The 19711-nt window shown below is 47.4% G+C and overlaps 1 protein-coding gene across 5 annotated transcripts in view; it reads right to left on the bottom strand.

Moving 5' to 3' along the window:
• Nucleotides 1-19711, bottom strand: part of LOC108002061 (plexin-A4) — a 263093-nt gene that overhangs the window by 208463 nt on the left and 34919 nt on the right. For 4 of the 5 annotated variants that reach the window (XM_062086171.1, XM_017063457.3, XM_062086165.1 and 1 more), the window contains one exon: nucleotides 24-1264. In XM_062086171.1, coding sequence (XP_061942155.1) covers nucleotides 24-1202 — 1179 coding nt within the window. In that variant the 5' untranslated portion in view covers nucleotides 1203-1264. Of the gene's footprint in view, nucleotides 1-23; nucleotides 1265-1775; nucleotides 1902-19711 lie in introns of those variants that run through there. The other variant, XM_062086175.1, reaches the window with a different exon arrangement.

The following is a 19711-nucleotide window of genomic DNA, read 5'->3' on the forward strand; positions in this document are numbered from 1 at the left end:
AAGAAAGTGGGATTAACGCTCACCGTTAAGATGCACTTGTGGCTCGGGGAGATGTACTCCAATCCCCTGTGTCCCTCGCCGCTGAAGCACTTCTGTATATTGGTCATGAACTTCCTGCGGATGGCCTTCAACGAGTACACGCACAGAGCCGAATGGTTCTTGGGTATGTCGCTGCTGGTGCTGTTGCTCTCGGAGAAAACGGCGAACAACACGTCGTCCTGGGCGGTGATTCCCAAATCGCCCGCGAGGACCGAGCCCGCCTTGCCCACGTAAGCCGCCTGCACCAGATTGTAATACGTGCCGTCGTTGGTGCAGTTGATCGGTATCTCGGTGTACGAATAGTAATGCTCGTCGTCGTGGCAGACCCGCACCAACTTGGATATGAACACGGCCGTATCGGTGTTCTTCATCTGCGTGGTCATGAAATAGCTGAATCCGCCGCTGCTGAACCCGTACACGTAGTTGATAGGGTATCTCTCGCGCGACAACGAGTTCACGTACATCCTGGTCCCGGTCGTGACAGCGGCCTCGGCGATGTTCAGCATCCTGTCCTTGTCCAGCGACCTCGAGCTGACCGCGGGCACCTCGGATCGGTAGGGCGAGTTGCCGGTGAACGTGACGCCCACGTACATCACTTGGGAGACGGGGGGGTTGGGTGGGCCGGGGGCTATGAACGCGACCGTCGACGCCGTCGCGTTGTTCGCCACCACGGCCTCCTTCACCTCCTGCACCACGTCCGAGATGTTGTGAAGATTTCGCACCCTGCACGTGCCCTGGGACAGGCTGCCGCACGAGATCAGCCTGGTGGTCGTGTAGTCGATCACCAGGGCTTTGTTCACGTTGTCGACGAGCCGAGTCGGCGTTTCCCTGGGACAGTCGATCATCGAGCAAGCGTTCGAGTCCCCTTTCGGCCCGGTCACCTCCTTCACGACCACGCTCAGGTCCGGCGAGAGCTGATAAAGCCGGTTCACCGCCCCCACGTACACCCGCCCCGTGTTCTTGTCCACCACCAAATGGTTCATCCTCTTCACCTCCGGGTCGTGGAACCTCTGCACTATGTCCGCGGGTGTCGAGCGGACGGGGAGTCGGGGCGACAACAGAACCAGGAACGAGAGGAGAAGGCGAAGCTGCTGTTGGTGCGACACCGTCCATCCCATCCTCGCCGATCCCTCGCTACTCCTCCTCCCCGGGAAGACCAGCATCGTTCGTCTATCCTATTTCTTCCACCTCCTCGACTACGATCTTCCTCGAGCCTCGCCCACACCTGGACACAAACCAAACGAGAAACGGTTTATAATCGTATCCACTTCTCCCTTCGCCTCGCCATTTCCGTTTTACACCGCGTTCCAACACCGCGTGGAAACGCTATTGATTTCCATCCGATCGAAACTTTCGAAATTTCTCTCCCCTTATCGTTCACGGCCGTTCGCTCGAGACACGAGCGTTTAAAACGATCGGGTCGTAAACGGGACGGAAAACGCGGATGGCGGACGGATCGTGGAAAACACGTCGCGTATGAAGACGTCTTTTAACGAGGGACGCGGCGTTAAATCAAAGGCAGACGTGCCATCGCCCATTTTCGCGAGACTATACGCCTGCTTAACGACACCCAGCACACCTCACAGATAATTGCCCGGATTATCTCCTCGTTCGACCCGGGCGAAATCGAAAAAATAAACCCAAGATTAATTTCTAATGCGGAGGATCGAACGGCCGTGGATTCGCAGCGTCCATTTTGATGGTAAATATACACTTGGAGCGATATATTTAAGTACCATCTACCACGCGATAATTCCGTGTATTTGTTCTGGACAGTCGAAGTGGAAACTTATCGAACCGATCAGTTTGCTGATAAACAGAGATTGACTGTACTGCGGTTTATTTAAGGGAATCCAGACTCGATAATATTATCGTATCGACGCCATTCCTCCGCTGCTGTATCTTTTATTATCTATCGCGATAGAAAAAATATATATGTCCGCGATAATTATATCGCGAAGCATGGAAAAGTTGCTCGAACAATTTTCCAAAAAGTCGAAGAAACGAGGGAAGAGAAGGACAAAGGGAGGTGAGAACGTTGAGCGTGCGAAATTGCGGCGAAAGAGGACGAAAATCGAAGGGGAGAGTCCCTGACAATTTATCGACTAGGGAAACAAGCCTGCCTTTGAATCCGGAACCCCAACGCGCACTCCCTCTTAACGAAATGAAACGCTTGACTTTGCGCAGGAAATACGTGAACAGAGACAGAGAGAGAGAGAGAGAGAGAGAGAGAGAGAGAGAGAGAGAGATAAGAAAAAGAAAAGAGGAAAAGAAAAATTTGTACGGCAAGGGAAAGGAAGAGCGGATGCAGAACGGCCGGAAGAAAAAGGTGTTCCTCGTGCTCGTTCCTTCTTATCGTGACGGAGGGTAGCGTTCAATCGCAACAAAAACTTTCCTTATTTTCCGAACACCCATTCCCGGGAAGGGACCCCGTCAAGGCCTCCCTTCTGCAACACGTCGATTCCACTTTATGGGTGGAACTGTACCGAAGGAGAAACCCAACCCTCCCCCCTTTCACTCGCAATGTTTTCCTCGTAATTGTAATTGACGACCGTTCCCGCGTGATTTCGATCGAGAAAAATACATGCAATTTTGGAAATTCTCTTTTTTTGCCAAAAATGGATCGTGAGGAGAAATCGAGACATGGACGACGTTATTCGCTTTCGAGATAAAAAAATATCGAGGAGAAAGGTGAGTCATTGATTGGCGACGAATCTAATCCGTCGTTACGTTGAAAAGTTGAATCGCATTCCGACGAGTATGACGTTGCTATTATCGAAGCAACAAGCGTAACGATGGATCTCGGTTTGGAAATACATCGGGCTCGAATATAACACCTTTGCTCTAAAATTAACGCTAACGTGCCAATCGATACTGCAAATTGACATCGCGATAACTGTAACCGAACACGAGCACGAGAAACTAGAATTTCCGTTCCTTCTAGAACTAGATCGATCTTTCCTTTCTTTCGTCTCTCGAGACCCAAAACCAAACACAAAATTGGGAGTGAAAGTTTGGAGGCGAAAGTTGGACGTAACGTGGATATATTCGCAATGATGACGATGAAGTATTAAGTAATGCCGGATTTAAAATTAGGAATGACGATATAGCGGTGACGAAGAGCAAACACCGTTTACCCCACCCGATCTCGCGCTCCTTAACTTACGAATAATTCCTCGACGCGGAAAAAGAAACGAGAAAGAGAGAGAGAGAGAGGAAATCTTCACCGAATCTATATTGAAACGCGCAAAAATCTTCCTCCTCCTCCTCCTCCTTCTCTATCCATCCAAACAAAACGACTTCGAAAGCGATTCCCCGTGGCGTGAGATTTAAACACGCCATAGGAACGCGGTAAACGATCCAACGAGCTCGCACGCAGTTCTCTACCTTGCGCGTAACATCCTGCACGGCGTCGCGTTTCGTCCTCTCGTACCTTTCGTACGTACGAGATGAAGGTAAAACGCTGTGTTGTTTCGAGCCTCGTACGTACGTAGAGAAGCACGCAATCCGATCGAGGCGGGGGAATCGGTGGAAAGAGGATCGCGGCGGGTAACCGACAAGTAGATAAGCATCGGGAGATATTCAGGAACGCTTGATTCCACGTAGAAGGGGAGCTCGAGTCCGCGTATGAGTCGAGCAGGTATGCGTGCAACGAGCACCGTGTGTTCCAGCTGCGCTCGTGCGCGCGCCACGAAGATCGAAGGGAAAGATGGTCGCGGTGCGCTCGAGACGCGATGCTTCTCTTCTTTAGTGCGCTATCTGATTCAACGCACGCGTGCCTTTCCCCGTGAATTGCCGCTTCTGCTGCGACACGCGCACCTCGTATGTAGGTTAACGCTGTAATTAATAGGGATAAGCGAGATCGTCCCGTCGCCGAACTTCGGATCCCAACTTCGGCACGGATCGGAAAATTTCGGCCGGCGTCGGCCGCGAAACGAGATATTCGTGAGCGACGCGAAGTGGGATGGAAACGTTCGGCTGGAAACATTGGACGGAGTCGCGAACACCGATACGAAAATATTAATACGACGTTTCGAGCGAGATCGCGATATTTCCGAGGTAGTAGGGAAGTATACCGAGAGCCACCGATCTTGCCCGAATTTTTCCGACGCGACCCGAACTCGTAACCCCGCGTATCTTTGGTAATTAACGACCGTTTTTATCGTTCGTTTTCTTTGCGGTATTCCAACGATTTACAACTCTTAGATGACGTAGCGATAGAAAGAACGCTGTATCTACCCGCATACCGCAGGGACCACCTCTCTGCCAGGGAAATTCAAACAACCGTGAAACGACACTTTAATTAGCGTGTTTACCGGCCACCGGTAAAGAAAAGTTTCACGGATTAATCCGGAAATGAGAAATCTTAACCTGGCTCCGTTCCGATGAGAGATGCAAACATTTCTCGTGACCTTGCAATTTTTTATAAATCTTTACGCGATTTTACTCCACGTTCGATCGTTATCGAGATTTCCATGCAGAAACGCAGAAAGGAAGGGGGAAAAATCGTAGCGGAACGATTTCGCAGATCGATTCGCGGTACGCGGAGTAATTTCTGTACGAAAGCCTCGGGCAAGATGGTCGGGCGTTAATTTTAATTACAAAGTACGCGCTTTAATATGCACGTTTATTTTAATGGAAAACCGACGGATGCTTCCGTGCGATGCAGCACCGATAGAGTGCACTTCCCTACGCGGCGGCTCCCTATATCTCATCATTTCCACGGAAACACGCGAGATGCCGAGGGCTTTTGTACCCTTTTATTTACTTGGGCCGTTGTACGTATGTGCTTTTCGCCTCGTTTTACCAGTCGAGTGGGATGTTCCCCGATGGAAACATCGGTGACCCACTATCCACGGAATGCGCGCGAGAAACTTTTAAGAAGCTTTTCTCCTCCACCCTTCCAACGTTTCAAGAAGCTACGTGTATTATCGGAGTTTTATAGTTGGATATATATATATATATATATAAAGAAAACGCGTGGAAAGATGCGGTAAAGTATCGGGAACCGGATAAAAATATCGGGTAATTGCGTATTTCTGTTGAATGGAAAGAACGATATTGATTCCTGATTTTTTAGATTATTCTATACGAGATTTCACGAGAATTGACAATCAGAATTTAAAAAAATTCATTTCGGAAACGTAGAGAGATGAATCATCGATTAAATGGGGCGAGTGATAAAGTAAGAAAGTATCGAATCATCGGCAGAGAGAAGTTAAAAGAAATACGGCGCACGATTTCGTTATCGCCGAGTAAAGGATTAAATTTAACGCGAAACGCGGTATAAATAAAGCCGATGTTGATCCCCCAAAGAATTCGAATCGTTCGAAATTAGGTAGATGGAGTTGTGCGAGAGCTCGATTAAGGCCACGTGAAACGCGGAGAGCGAGGGAAACTCGGTTCGTCGAACCTTCGTGAAATCAAGGTCGTCTCTGGAACAGATTCGAACCTGAAATCGGGCCAGAACGTTGGCTTTGATCCTTCGATTGCTCGTTAGAAGGGAATGGCATCGACACAGATGTTGCCAGGTGAAACGCGATCGCGCCAATACCTTAAGAATTTTAAAGAGAGATATCGAGAGAGAGAGAGAGGGGGAGAGAGTAAGAGAATGCAGCTCGATTCGAAGAAGGACGAGGAAAGACGTGGAATTTAAATAGTTGGACGAGCAGGAGTAAATTACGAGGCCGGGAGTCACGTATGGGTTAAAGAAGCGACCCGTTACCGAAGCGAGAGAACCCGCCTTAAGGGGGTAAACTGCTTTTCCAAGCCGCAATTCCCCGTAACAAATGCGATCATTTGGTAAACCTCGAGTCGGGACTTTTCACTGGAATGGAGAAAAAGAATGGAGTCGAGGAGGAAGCGTGGGTGGATAACGGGGAAGGGACCAAAAGGGGAATGCAGCGATTCTTTTAATGCAACTTCAACTGCTGTTGCGTATTATCGTTTTTATCCTTTTTTTTTCCTTTTTTTATTAATTAAGATTCGAAGGATCGAACGATATAATTTAATTAAATCAAATGTATAAAATTAATATTAAAGACTCGAGCAGAAGATTGAAATATAAGATATCGTTTTAATCAATTGAATGTAAGTTGATAAATGGAGGGAATGATAAATAAATAATATTGTGTGAATATATACACATATATATATAAAATATAAATTATATCGATCATTTATATCCATCGTCCAATACCATTATCATCGTACGATATTATCTATTTCATCATAACTTGATAATTGTTTAAAAAATTGTGATGGTGATTCATCGGAAAAAATTCGTATAATAGAAGAATAGAACAAAAAGAACGTGATTAAAAGCTGAATATGACTCAGGAGGGAAATTGTACGTGTAATAAACGTGCAATCGATATAATCTACGTGTAAAAAAAAATTGCTCGATAAACTTTTCACTCTCTCACGTCCCCCCGTTTCGACTCTTTAACTCGAGATTCCTCGATTTCCCGATCCGTCGTCCATTTCACGACGACTGGACAAACAAAGAGAACAAAATTACTCGATGACTAAGCGCTCGTCCTCGGGAATCAAGGAAGCAAAAAGAAAATAAAAAAGGAAATCAACGAAAAAAACGTTTGTTAAAAAGATTCAGTAACAGGTGTGCGCACACAGCAACGTTATTAGCCTCAGTGTCAGTTATCAGAACGAATTTAAAACGCGAGGATATCCGAACGAGGAAAACTACCTTGCTCGAACGTGGGAAATATCTCGAGCTATAAACTTCTTCTTAAAGAAAACTTCCACGTAACGAATGCGATCGTTCGCGACCAAGTTGGATCGATCTCAGCTGCGACGAAGAGAGAGAGAGAGAGAGAGAGAAATAAAAGAAAAAAAATAAAAAGGAAACGAAAGAGGAAGGAAAACACGTCGCAACACGAGATATAAGAAGGGGGGAGAGAGAGGAGAGGAGGGGGATTGAGCCGAAAGAAACGACGCGCGCCTCTTTAAATCTTCTTCGTTGGAAAACTTCCTCTGATTCCTCGTTAAGTAAATGGGGGGAGGGGGTGGAAAAAATCGTGGAGAAGAAGTTGGCGAGTAATTTAGAAAGATATACAGGGTCTTCGCTTTACCTTCGATCCTGCACCCTGCGAGATAAGACGATTAGAAGACGTACAAGTTCTATTGTCTAAAAGATCTTCCGCTTAACCCTTTGTTGTCTGAACGTATTTGGATTAGGAAAAATCTCGAAGAACAAAGGAGAATTTTTCGTATGTTACGAAAAGATGATAACCTTAGATGATGCTTGAATTATTCTCTCTTGTCTTTCGAAAGAGTTTAGAATTAGAAAGATATACTCTGATGGTTAAAAAAAAAAAATCACATCACACGTGCGCACTCGAGAGGTGTTCAAAGTCCAAATCACAGGTTAAAGAACTTTTGACACGCGCGGTATGATTGAAACAATCGCAAGGTATCGCGTTAAAACTAGAATTAAAGAGACATTAAGGGGATCGAAAGTTGCAGCATCGAATCTCTGAACCTGGGAATCTCTGAACAACGCGCATACCCGATATTCTTCCTTTCCCAAGAAAGGGAAAGAAGCGAGGGGAGAAGATAAACCGACCGGTTCGAAGGAAGCTGCATCGAATGCGATTGTCTGGGAAAGCTTGAATTAATTTACTTTCGATAAAGAAAAGAAGACGAGTGAAACGAGATAGGGAGAGGGGGGGGGAGAGAAAAAGGAGGAGAAAGAGGGGGGAGGTCAGGTCTGACTACGGGCGCAACATTTCCCCGAGTGCAATCGGCTGGGTTGCGGGTCCTAATGGCTCTTTAACGAGTTAAACAATCGTTAAGAGTTTAAACAATCTCGCCGAGAGATTCTACTCGACTTTTTCTCTGTCTTCCACTTTTTCCCCCGTATATTTTTTTCTTTTGTTTTTTTTTTTTTTTAACGACCGATTTCCACAGAGACTCGCATCTCGCAACTCGACCGAGTCCAAGAAGCTGAGTTTCGGTTTGCAAACACTATGAAACTTTTCTTCGCTCCTCTCTACCAGCTCAACGAGATCCAACCCTCTCCCTTCCCCCTTTTCTTTTCCACCTCCATCCTATCTCGTCGGTTTGTTCAACGCTTCGGGCCGCACGCTTCCGCCAACTTAAGTCGAAATTAAGTATCCGGAGAATCGAGCGCGAAGGAACGCGAAGAAGCCAATAAAAATGGCTTCTTCCCTCTTTCGTTTCATCGATCGCGCTTATATCATTCGAGCATCCAAAGATGGTCCTCGGACGATCGTCCGCGGATCCATTTTCGAACAATTATTAACGTTATGTTAAGCGTATAAATTAAATCGAAAATACTCGTGTATCTGAACACTCTATCTCCGATCTCTCATCGGTCTACATCCGCTTCGGAATAATTATATTAACTTAATAAACGAACGAATGAAATCGAATGGAAAATAGCCCGTGTAGCTAGAAAATTAATAGTCCTGGATAACGACGCAAAAGCAACTGAGAATCATCGAAAGCCTGTGATCTCCGATCCCCGGGGATTCGGTAGCGTCGAGCAACCGCCTGCCGCATTACCGATCTTCTCGTGGAGCAAGACCGTCGATCAACACGGCCACGAACACGAAATCGTTCCACGCAGCAACGATACATTGGAAGAACGAAATGCAAAACCCCGGCTGCTCTTCGGAACAGAGAGAAACAGCAACGCGGAGATACCGGTGTCGTTCGTTCGCCGATTTTTCCAGCTACGATGAGGCCCCACTCCCCTTCTCCCCTCTACGTCCAGAGGTACACGCGGCTCTTTATGAACGCAGTCGGGCTATTATAAGGGGAGAGAAGGTGAAACCGAAAGAGAGGAAGATAGAGAGAGAGAGAAAGACTATGGAGAATCGTGGTGCCGGTCTGCAAAGGCCATTTACCGGTGACAGAGACAAATAGAACCGGGTACGTTCTAGGGGGTCCGCGTGAGAGAGAGAGAGAGAGGCCGCGTGTCGTCCAAGCAACAGAAGCGGGAGGAGGCGGCAAGAAGGAGAGGAGAGTCTGCCTCGCGAGGTGAGGGACGAGGAGCGGGGCATAGTAGGAGGAACGAAGCGACCCTCGGTATACGAGCACCGCAAGACGATGAATTCCGTCACGGCCTGGCCCCCAGTGCCGTGGCGAGCCGAGCCACGGCCCTTTCCCTTCCGTCCGTTTTTCCTTTCCAATTTCTCCCCCAACGTCGTCCTCACCCTCCCCCGATACTCGCGAAGAATAGTCTCCAGCGAAACGTGACACTGTGTTCGTTAGGCGTAAGACTTTTCTTTCAAAAGTGACTCGAAGAAAATTAGAAAAAAAATTGCATCGCATTCCCTCGTCTCTTCGTTTCAGGATCGCGAGGTTGATTAATAATTTCGCAATTAACGCGTTGAACGGAACTTTTGCCCGGTATCGGGGGAGGCAAAAAACCTGTGGTGTGCCGGGAGGGGGAAGGAGGAAACGAGAGAGATCCGTCGGGCACGTACGCGTTCCTTCTTCTCTTCCTTAACCTGAATATGGAAGTGGATGGGGAAGCGCACGGCTCGGCGGGAATGCGGCCTGCCCGTTGCACGCGAGAGAACGTTTTAGACGCTTCGAATCATTGGAGACGTTCGGAATCGAGATCCATAATTATCTTCCACAATTTTCGAAAAATTGAGAACAATTCTCTTTTAAACACTTGCACTTTTGTCACTAATAAAATTCTAACTCGGAAATATAAATCGAGTAACGAGACAAAGATTAAGGATAAAAATTCCAAGGCAAGATATCCTATCGCGATGCACATATTTATCGTTTGCAAAATCGAACGAACAGAGAAAGAGAGAGAGAGATTCGTATCGATCCGAACGTGGAAGGAAAACGTAGATAGAGCCGCGTGTAGTCCTGTAGGAAACTGCATTAGATAAAGAACACACCAACGCAGGGCAAAAGGGACGTTTGCTGTTCGAGCTGGCATGGACCGACACTTTCGCCAGGCACAAATGCCGGTGTATCCATTCGCTCGAAATCCCGCGCGGCTCGTTCTCGCCCCCTCGTTTTCTATACCCCATTACCGTTCTCGTTAAACCGCCCGTCCGAAATCCGACTCCCCCTCCCCCTCTTTATTACGTTTTATTACGATTAAGAGTCCCGTTAAAACGCGTCGTGCAAACGGATAGACGACGGGGAGGAGGAGGGGGGTCCAAGGAGGCAACGCGCACCGATCACCGCCGGAGCAGATGTTTCTCGGGGGCTGAAATGGGGCTCGAAACTCGAAAACAGAAACGCGCAGCGCGCCGTCGAGGGACCCGCCGCCGTCCAAAGAGACTTATGGTTTAAGGGTAGAAACGGACGGAGGAGACTCGTGGGATGGATGGGAAGGGGGAAACGCGGACGGGGTGTGATTCTACGTCGCTCGGGGGATCGATTCGTTTCCATTTAGATTGAAATTAAGAGGAATGATTTACGCCAATTGCGTGCACGAACGTTGTATACATCGTGCGTTGTATATATAGTTTGGAGGAATTTTCGAGAGAATGGAAAGCGTTTAACGGGTAACCGAATACGGATTACATCGTGATGGAGAAAATTCCGCAGCCTGGTGGGACACCCCGTATACAAGAAGAGGGAATCTTACGCCGTACAAGGCTCTCGGTAAGCTCGATGCCTGTTAAGTTTCTCCTGTATTATATCGTGCGCCGAAGCCCCGAGGGACCGCGTCCAAGGTTCGGGGAGAGGATCGACCCGTAGTGCTTAAACTCCGCGGCGGGGAAAGAGGGAGGTAAACACCCTTGGAGGGTGTCGAGGGAGAGGAACGAGATGGTCGCCGGGACAGGCGACGAAACCGAATGGATTTTCGCCGAAAATCCAACGGGAACAAAGAACGTTGTCGGGCCCGAAATAATCGCGCCGCTGCCGGCCAATAACGCGGCCGGACGCCTTCTCTTTCTCCCCAGCCATTTATGCACCGTTTATACCCGTCTCCCGAGGGAAAGAAGGACGCTCGAAATTTTGGATTCGTTTTACGTCCAACGAATCGAAAGCAAATTCGATACGATCCGAATTCTCCCGTATCCACGACGAGGAATCGTACGACCCGTTCGAGCGGAAAATCTTTTTTCATCCGAGTAAAAAGGAATTCGCAATCTCGCCAACGGATGGACGATACGTTTCAATTTTTGACGGGAGAGGAGGAAGGGGGGAAAAGTGGAACGCGTGTAAACTGTTCATAATATCGGAGGAGACGAGGGCCCGTTAAAAATGCATCAATCACCGTTAACGGGCCATCGAGAAATAGTAAGCAAAAGGAGGAACGGAGTGTCCGGCCCCGCATTCAGGATGCACCGGCTCGGCGACAGCTTGACAGTTTGTGATGAATCGGTCGTGCACGCCCCTGAAATGATAGCGCACCGGCCGGGAAAATGGGCCAGCCATCTCGCCGGCTATTTACCGAAACGTTCGAAAAGGGGGGAAAAAATTGCTGGGGGGTTAAGAATCTTGACGGCCGTCTCACGAGGAGTGGGTGGCCGCGAGGATACCGGATGTCGCGGAACGTCACGCGACCTCGCGACTTTCCGTCTCGCCAAACTCGGTACAACGGTTTTCCATCAACGCGAGACGGAGTTGCGAACACCAGGGATAACAAATCATCACGGATATGACGCCTCGTCACGATTTTCCTTCCAAAGGATTTTCGTTCCCGGAATTTATCGTTTCTCCCGACGTGTGATTTCTTCGTTTTCCAATTCTTTTTCGCCAGGAATCTTCTTCTGTTCCTGAAAAATGGATCGTGACCCGTTTGTCTCGTGGTCCACGAGGATAGAGATGATTACGCGAAATAGGATAGAAACGATTATCGAGAACGGGGGATTTTCCGTTCGAAAATGATAAACGGGGTATCGCGAGTTTAAATGGACATTATTCGGTTGAACAAGGTTCGCGTTTTTTCAACCGTCCGTTTATTTAACGCGTTTCAAGAGACTTTTAAATGACTGGCGGGCTTCGCGCTGAGCGCTCCGAGTGCTCGAACAAGTTAAGGCTTTTCCATCCACCTAATCCAGTTTTGATTATAAATCACTTAAAGCCGTCGTTCTGACGACGAAACGAAGTTTTCGAAGGCTGCTCCGACAGTGGAAGCGGCTATATTTACCGACTCGCCAGCCCCCTGTAATTGAAGGATTTATCCAAGGAAAAAAGCCCCGCACCGCAGAGAGAGAGACCAGCCATTTCCCCCGTATTTTCCCCGTATCGAACCAGAGTTCGGAACGCCAACTCCGTCGGTGGAAAAGTTGCGTGCCCCGCCTTTTTACTCCGTTTTCGAAGATAATAAATCTTCGAAAGTTGCCACGCGAATTATCTTCCAATTCGACGCCGCGTCGAATTCATATACGTACATATTTATCTTCCGATTCGTCGCGTCCAACGGTAAGCGTTTAATTTTCGAGAAGCGGATGAAAGATGGAAAATATTCTCGTTGCGGAGAGGATCGAGCTCGAATTGGCGCGTCGTCTTATCCGCGAATTAGAGGCAATTTGCACGTCTGGTCGAGAGCTGCCGAATGCATGGCAACGTCAAATAACAACAAGTACATTACGCGAGGTTAGCATGATTCATACGAGATAACCACGGTGCCAAGATAATTACGGTTGTTACGGGCAAACAAAGCGGAGGCGCGCCAAGCCGCCCGCCGTCTCTCTATCGACCGGCTCGAGTGTACGCACGCTTCGACAATCGACGCCACGATCAACGCTCGATTCAGCCTCGCGAGCGTCCGCATATCTCTCTCTCTCCAACCGTCGGCCTATCATCGTTCTTATAAAAAACGGCCGGAAATCGCGTTTGACGTATCGTTACTGGACACGTATCCGATAATCCTTCCCTCCTCCCCCGCCCTTTCTATCAGCGCGTGTGTCGATTCCAATCGACGACCCTTCTGGACAACGGATCTTTAAATAAATTTCAACGGAACAGGTATACGAGCTATCTCGACGCGTGTCACCGCCGCTTAAACCGAAATCCATGAAATTACACGCAACAGCGTCCGACAGCTGCGTTACTCGAGGATCGGCCGATATATTATATTTTTCCATCGGACACGAACAGGAATAGCGCGATATCTCGATAATGGAGAGAGAAAGAGAGAGAGAGAGAGAGCGGTTAAGAGGTCAAGCGTTATCCAAAGTCCAACCCACGGTCGATGTGTAATTCGCCGTCCGGTTTTTATTGGGACTTTAAGGCTGGTAAGCCACTTAGATTTAATGGCGCGGCCGCGTTATACGGTCGCTCGTATGTCCGGGCTCTGGTGTGTGGAGAGGGGGAAAAAAAGTGGGGGCGATTCGGAGGAGGCGGTGAAAGAAAGGAAGACCGTCGGGACGGAAGCGTTAACGTTGAGCGAGCGAACCAACGTCTCGTGCACGCTTATGGATGGAAAATGGAATACGTGTGAAAATCGTAACGTTTCGCTCGTAGTCGAGGCAAAGGTGAGAACGAATAAGAAAGAAAGAATATAGGAAAAGGAAAAAAGAGCGGCCGGTTCTCGAAGAACGGAGAGGATGAAAGAAAAAAGGTAAAAAATGAACGGGCGAAGAAAGGAAGGAAGGAAGGAAAGAAGCAAGAAGCGAGACGAAGGAAGACTAGAGAGAGAGAGAGAGAGAGAAAAGGAAGGCTCGATTGATACCGTAGGAAAACGGAGGAAGAAGGACAACACGGAACGGAACGGAACGGAATGGAACGGAACGGAACGAAACGAAATTCCTGACCAACCAGCGTACCGTGGTATTAACCCAGTTCAACCTGGGCATTATTGATTTCGACGCCAGCCAGACGGTGTGAACCAAGTTTCATTCTTAATACTTTTCAACCGTTCGATGTAAGCTCGCACACGGTGTTCCCTTTGCCAGCATGCGACCGAACCAGCCAAGGGGATCGATTATCGGGCGAAACCAACGGCGCTCTACTCTACCGCGATATACTTACACGTACGCGCTACATGCACATACGTACGTGTGTGCGGGGGTGGCAGGGGTCTGGCCCGGATTCTGCTCCCGCCAAATCTCGCTCCCTCTCTCTCTCTCTCTCTCCATTTCTCTCCTTCCATCTATCCCCCTCTTTCCGTCTTTCTTTCCCTTCCTTTTTTCCCCTCCTTCCCTCTCTCCCTCTCTCTCCATCGTTATTCCCGCGACCTCGCCAGCGCGTTACTTTATTATTATTTCGTCGTTATCTCGATTGGCTGGCTTTCCAGCGAACGACGCTTTTCCCTGCAACGACTGAAATCCCGGTCGCGGTTGTATCACCCACGCGAAAATTACTTTCCCGACGAGCGGTAATACGCGACGGTTTCGAAACCTGGTTTCCACGAATACCTGGACAATTGGCGTCCGACGAATATTACGTTCTTACGAAGAAATCGTTTCGCGGGAATGTGATCCGGATCCGGGGAGGGAGGAGGGGTCGATAATATTTGAGAGGGACGGAGCATGAACGGTCGGATCGGGCAAGGTCGTTCGGAGAGCGGCGACGGCTGCTGGCGAAGGAAGAAGCTTCCCGGAGACAAGGAGGAGAAGAGGCGGCGGTGGGGACGAGCGAGAGAGAGGGGTGTATTAGGCTCGATCGTCGCCTTTCCCTTTCTAATTTAATTATCATACTCGATTATCGCGGTCCATTTGCATTAGTCACGCGACACCGAATAACGCGGAGTTGACCGATTTCGAAGGAATCTTCGGTCAAGAAAGGAACTCGTTTTTCTTCTCTTCCAAATCAGAGATCGCGTCACGATCGATCCATCGATAATCGAGACGCGCTTCCCCTATTTATCGTTAATTCGAAAAGCAATCTATTTCGTGGGTATTTCTAAACCGATTCGAGGGATCGACGAAGCGAACATTTTCGACAGGTGGAGAAATAGTAGTTTTTTCCATTGGAAGGAGAAAGCGAGATGACCGAGTCCGTTCATTAAAGATTATATGCAAATCGCATGCAAATGGCATGCAAATAATGTTGCACGCTTTTTCCAAGGCGTAATGCACACCATAACGGCGGGCGCAAATCCGATGGAGTCAGGCTTCGCGGTATTTCCGCTGAAACTCGGCAACGAAATTACGCGGTAACGGAGACCACCCCCTATCTTTGCAAAAATCTTGATTCTCTTCCTCCTCCTCCGCTCCCCCCTTTTCCACTCTCGCGCGAAAAACCGCGCAACCGAGGGCTCGGCTAAAACCGCAAGATATCCACCGTTCTCGTTGTAACGCAACTCTCAAGGTTGGAACTAAGCGCTGTGCCATCGTCTCATTCTTTATGTAAAACGTCTCACCGATGACGCCGGATTCCATACGGTCTTAGCGCGGAATCTCAACCGATCTCCGCGATTATTTCCAGCATCGAGGTTATCTGCTTGCGCGTTAATTTCCAATGATAATTGCAAATGTCGCGGACGGGAAAAGTTTTCCCAACAGAAGAAAACTTCGTTCGAAACGATTCGATTATCTCTCTCGCCGCGTCGATTCGTCATCCACGCGTATTACCTATAATTAATAAACCTCGATTATTGGATTATGGTCGAGAAATAAATTGGAACGTTTAATCAACGGAAAATTCGAGCAGCCAGTTATTTAGGTAGAAAAAAAAGAGTCGAGGAAAATTCGTCTAATGTCGGCGATCGTTGGAAATCGCGATAACACTGGAAAGCAGCCCTCGGGTCGGCTCGAGAATAAGTCGTTAGCTTCTTTCCTTTCTTCGCCTCGATTGGCCGGGCCCTCCGAGCCGTGGTGGCAAGAAATCACGTGGAAAACGCGTGCAAAAAGCGAGCGCGATGCTCGACGATGAAGCTCGAGGGTCGTACACGCGGTCGAGAAGAGAAGGGAACAAGAAGGCCGGGCAAAATTGAAAATTACACCGACAGACAGCGTTTATGGTAATGCGCCGTGTTATTGGCGGGGATAATTTTCAACCGATTCCAGAGGCGAAGGGACACGCGATGCGTCCGCGTCACGCGCACGCCGTGCCTTCGAAAAATCGAATGGCCGAGTTTCGTCGCAAATTGTCCCGGTGAATCGATCGACTCCACTCTCCGCGTTCTCCACTTTGGACATTCTTAATGATCCAATCCCAGCATACGTATTCAAACGTATCGAAGATGTTCCAAGCTTTGTAAAAAGTTTAATAAGCTTTCGTGTATAAGTACAGTCGTTATCGGGCCGAGAAGTGGTTCGAGCTCCAATTACGAATACCAAACGCACCAAAGATTATTATTACAAATCCTTTTACGAAAATTATACATATATGATGCGATTCGATTCGAATATATATATACATATATACTTTCCCCCCCACTGAACTCGGAGTAGGAAAGAGTCTGGAACAGAAAAAGCGGGAAATGGATTGCGTTACGTTGATAAATATCCCCGATATCAATCCCCCGGCTAATCACAGGCATCGATTGCACGCACGGCATCGACTTTCGCAATCGGTGTTAATTCGCGGTGCCGCGTTCTTAAAGCGAGCTCCACGAGCAAATGCGCGGTGATTAATCGACGAGCACGTATGGAAGTCATAATCGCCGTTTATGTCACGCCGCTAATAAATCTCTTTTTAAAACGGAGACACCGGGGGCCGCACTTGCTCCAACGAAATCGATTAATCACAGCGGTGAACAATCCGACCCAACAATGAACGGTGGCATCGTTTATAAACATAAATCGTCCACCAACGTTTCGCGAACGGCCAATGGATAACTCTGGACCATTCTGGGCCGGAAGGGGATTTCTAATAACGAGATAATGTATTAATCAAACGGCGTTGAGCAATATCTTCGCGGTAGGTACGCATCGGGAGAGGAGGGATTTCGAAGACTGTTAACGAGACTCGGATATTTCTATTGCGGATAAAATGAGATAACTACAGAGACGGTATTATAAATAAAGAAGGAATAAGAATAAAAATAAAAGGAGATATATTAAAAGTTTCGATCTTATTCCTCGTTCGATTTCCAGTAACATATTGACGAAAACACGGACTCGAGAATCAGAGTGAATCGATTGGAATGAAAATGCAAAAGATGTAAAAAAAGAAACGAGAGAACGTAAGATTCGAAACGGCGAGTCGGCTTCCATTCGCTTCCTGCGTCCCAGTGCCCTTATGCCGCCGACTTCCGGTTGCCCCGACTTGTCGCCACGAAAAAAGAAACGAACGACACGCGATTCTTTCCACGAACGATTCGGGATCCCGTCGCACCGAGACCCGCGACGATGCTTTCGAGCCAGGTTTCCATCGACGGTATGCGCTCGTTAATTAAATCGGATTCCGCGTATATCCTATTACACGCGAGATATTCATCTCTCGCGGCTTAATTGACTGGGAATCGATTAAGGAACGTGTTCGACAACGGACAGGGGAGAGAAACTTTACGCGTTACTGGGTCACCGGGTATTCTCCGAGGCAAGTAATCGGATATGCGAAAATTGTCACTTTATGTAACGTAAATAAGAATCTTCGAGTGCGAAGTGAAGAGATTTTGTGGAGAGAGAGAGAGATGTGGCACTCGGAGGGGGCCGCGATCACGAGAGCTCGTACGAGTGCTCGTAAAATTAGTCGAGCACAAAGCACGCGAGGTATCAGATTTCAGAAGCGAGTGTTTTGACAGATTTATGAGGAACTTGGAATTTTTGAATTTTTGGGAGGAACGCAACACGCTGTCACAGTGTGCTACATTTGTTGCCAACTAATCCCTAACTAATCTAATCAAAGTATATATGAAGATTTACATTTTTGTGAAATGAGAAGAATGAAAGCTTTTCGTAAAGAAAAAAACAAAGAACGGAACAAAGACTCGCCGATCGGATATCTATTTTATCTTTGGGCCGATACAAGCTGATTCATCGTTCGGAATGGGATGACGAAAGCCATTATAAAAAGATACGATACTTAAAGTGTTTTTCACCGCGATACCATACGTAAATAGATCACCGTCCGAGGATTAACGAAATCGAATGGAGAAAAGGAAAGGGGAAAAAAAAAAGAAAAGACCTTTCATTAACGAAATAGCCCATTGTTTCTCGAATTAAAAAGAAGAAAAAAAAAAAGAACGCACAAAACGATTGACTAAACTCGAGTTGCGCGTTGTTATACGTTGGCAGGAACTCGCGCATACTAATTCCAAAGAATTACCGTGGCTGATCTGGTGAACGGTAGGAAAATAGCGGGTGCACGCGGCGAAACGAGACGAAAAATTGGCACGTAACACGAACCAATATCGATCGCTTAACGATCCTAATGCCTGTGTGTATTTGGTAATCAGCGAAACTAACGCGCCGATGACATCGAGGGAACGACATCGAATTACACCGAATTTCTGCGGTTGTTAGTTTGTTGTAATTATGCGTTGTTAACGAGAGAGAGAGAGAGAGAGAGAGAGATAGAGGAAGAGAGGTTTCCAAAGCCACCGCTCGTCCTCGCTCTGGAATACATATTTTGTTACATATGGTAAACCGGTGGAAGCGTAATACGAGCATCAAGGCAATCCGGACGATCTCGCTCCTGTTTTTTTTTCTTCTTCGTCTTCTTCTTTTTTTTTAACCCTTTTCGCAAGATTTGAACAGAATGATCGTTAGCTGGATCATCTGATTTAATCATTTTGATGATGTTAAAACGAGATCGTATGAGATCGAATCGTAGGGGGGGAAAAAAAGGAAAAATAACAAAGAAATTAGATCAACGTACTTAGATTATCGATTACGGTCGCTTAATAATCATCCTTCGTATCGATATATAATGATACAATAATTTCGAAACGAGGGACGAGATCGATCCGTCGATCCATTCGATCGTTGAAAATATCTTTTCAAAGATCAACGATCGTGGGAAGAAATTTCTTGTCCATTTCGCGAGGGGCAAAATGGTAAAAAAAAAAAAAGAAAGGAAGGAAGAAAAAAGCAGCAAGGTGAAAAAGAAAGAAACACTCATTTTCACGTCGTTTCTTTGGCCAGAAATTAAATCCGGAGGAACAATGCTGCGCGTGCAGTTGCGTCGCAGCCGCGCGGAAAATTATTTTTTGCAGACGTCCCTCGGATTATTTTCTTCGAAGCAGAAGCACACGGTCCCCGGCTCAAAGGCACACGGGTTGGTCAGGACGAGGAAAGAGAGAAATAAAATGAAAGTCGCGGGAACCGGGCTCAGAAATATAGAAAACGTTTCTTTTCGCGCGCATGTGTGCGCGCGCGTTGCGACAAGAAAGAGGAAGGAAAAGAAGGAAAAATATATTTTTGCCCTTTTATCGTGGCACCCGAGCGTAACCCGTTTTCCTTCCAAAATAATTGTAATTCATTTTACTCTACTCGCGAGAGTGCTTTCTCCGAGTTTCGTCCCCTCTCTTCCTCCATCGAAACAAGCCTAACCCCGGGGAAAAAGACAAAGGACTGGAGAGAGAGAGAAAGGGAGAGAGAGAAATACCACGCTCTGAAACCGAGATTCTTACCCTCGCGATACGATAAGGCGTTCGGAGTGAAATTAGACCGTCCAAGATCTTTTCCTCTCTCTAATACCCAGGGGTCGTTCGGATGTTATAAAGGGAACGTGATCAAATTTACGATTCCATCTTTGGAAAAAGGGCGGAGAAAGTAGGAAAGGATGTTACATATTCTCGAGATGTCCCTATTTCTTATGTATTTTGTATTAATTCGATATTATCTACGGGAAAAGAAAAAAAAAAGAA

Source organism: Apis cerana, linkage group LG1 (genome assembly GCF_029169275.1).
Source record: "Apis cerana isolate GH-2021 linkage group LG1, AcerK_1.0, whole genome shotgun sequence".
In the NCBI taxonomy this organism is placed as follows: Eukaryota; Metazoa; Arthropoda; class Insecta; order Hymenoptera; family Apidae; genus Apis; species Apis cerana.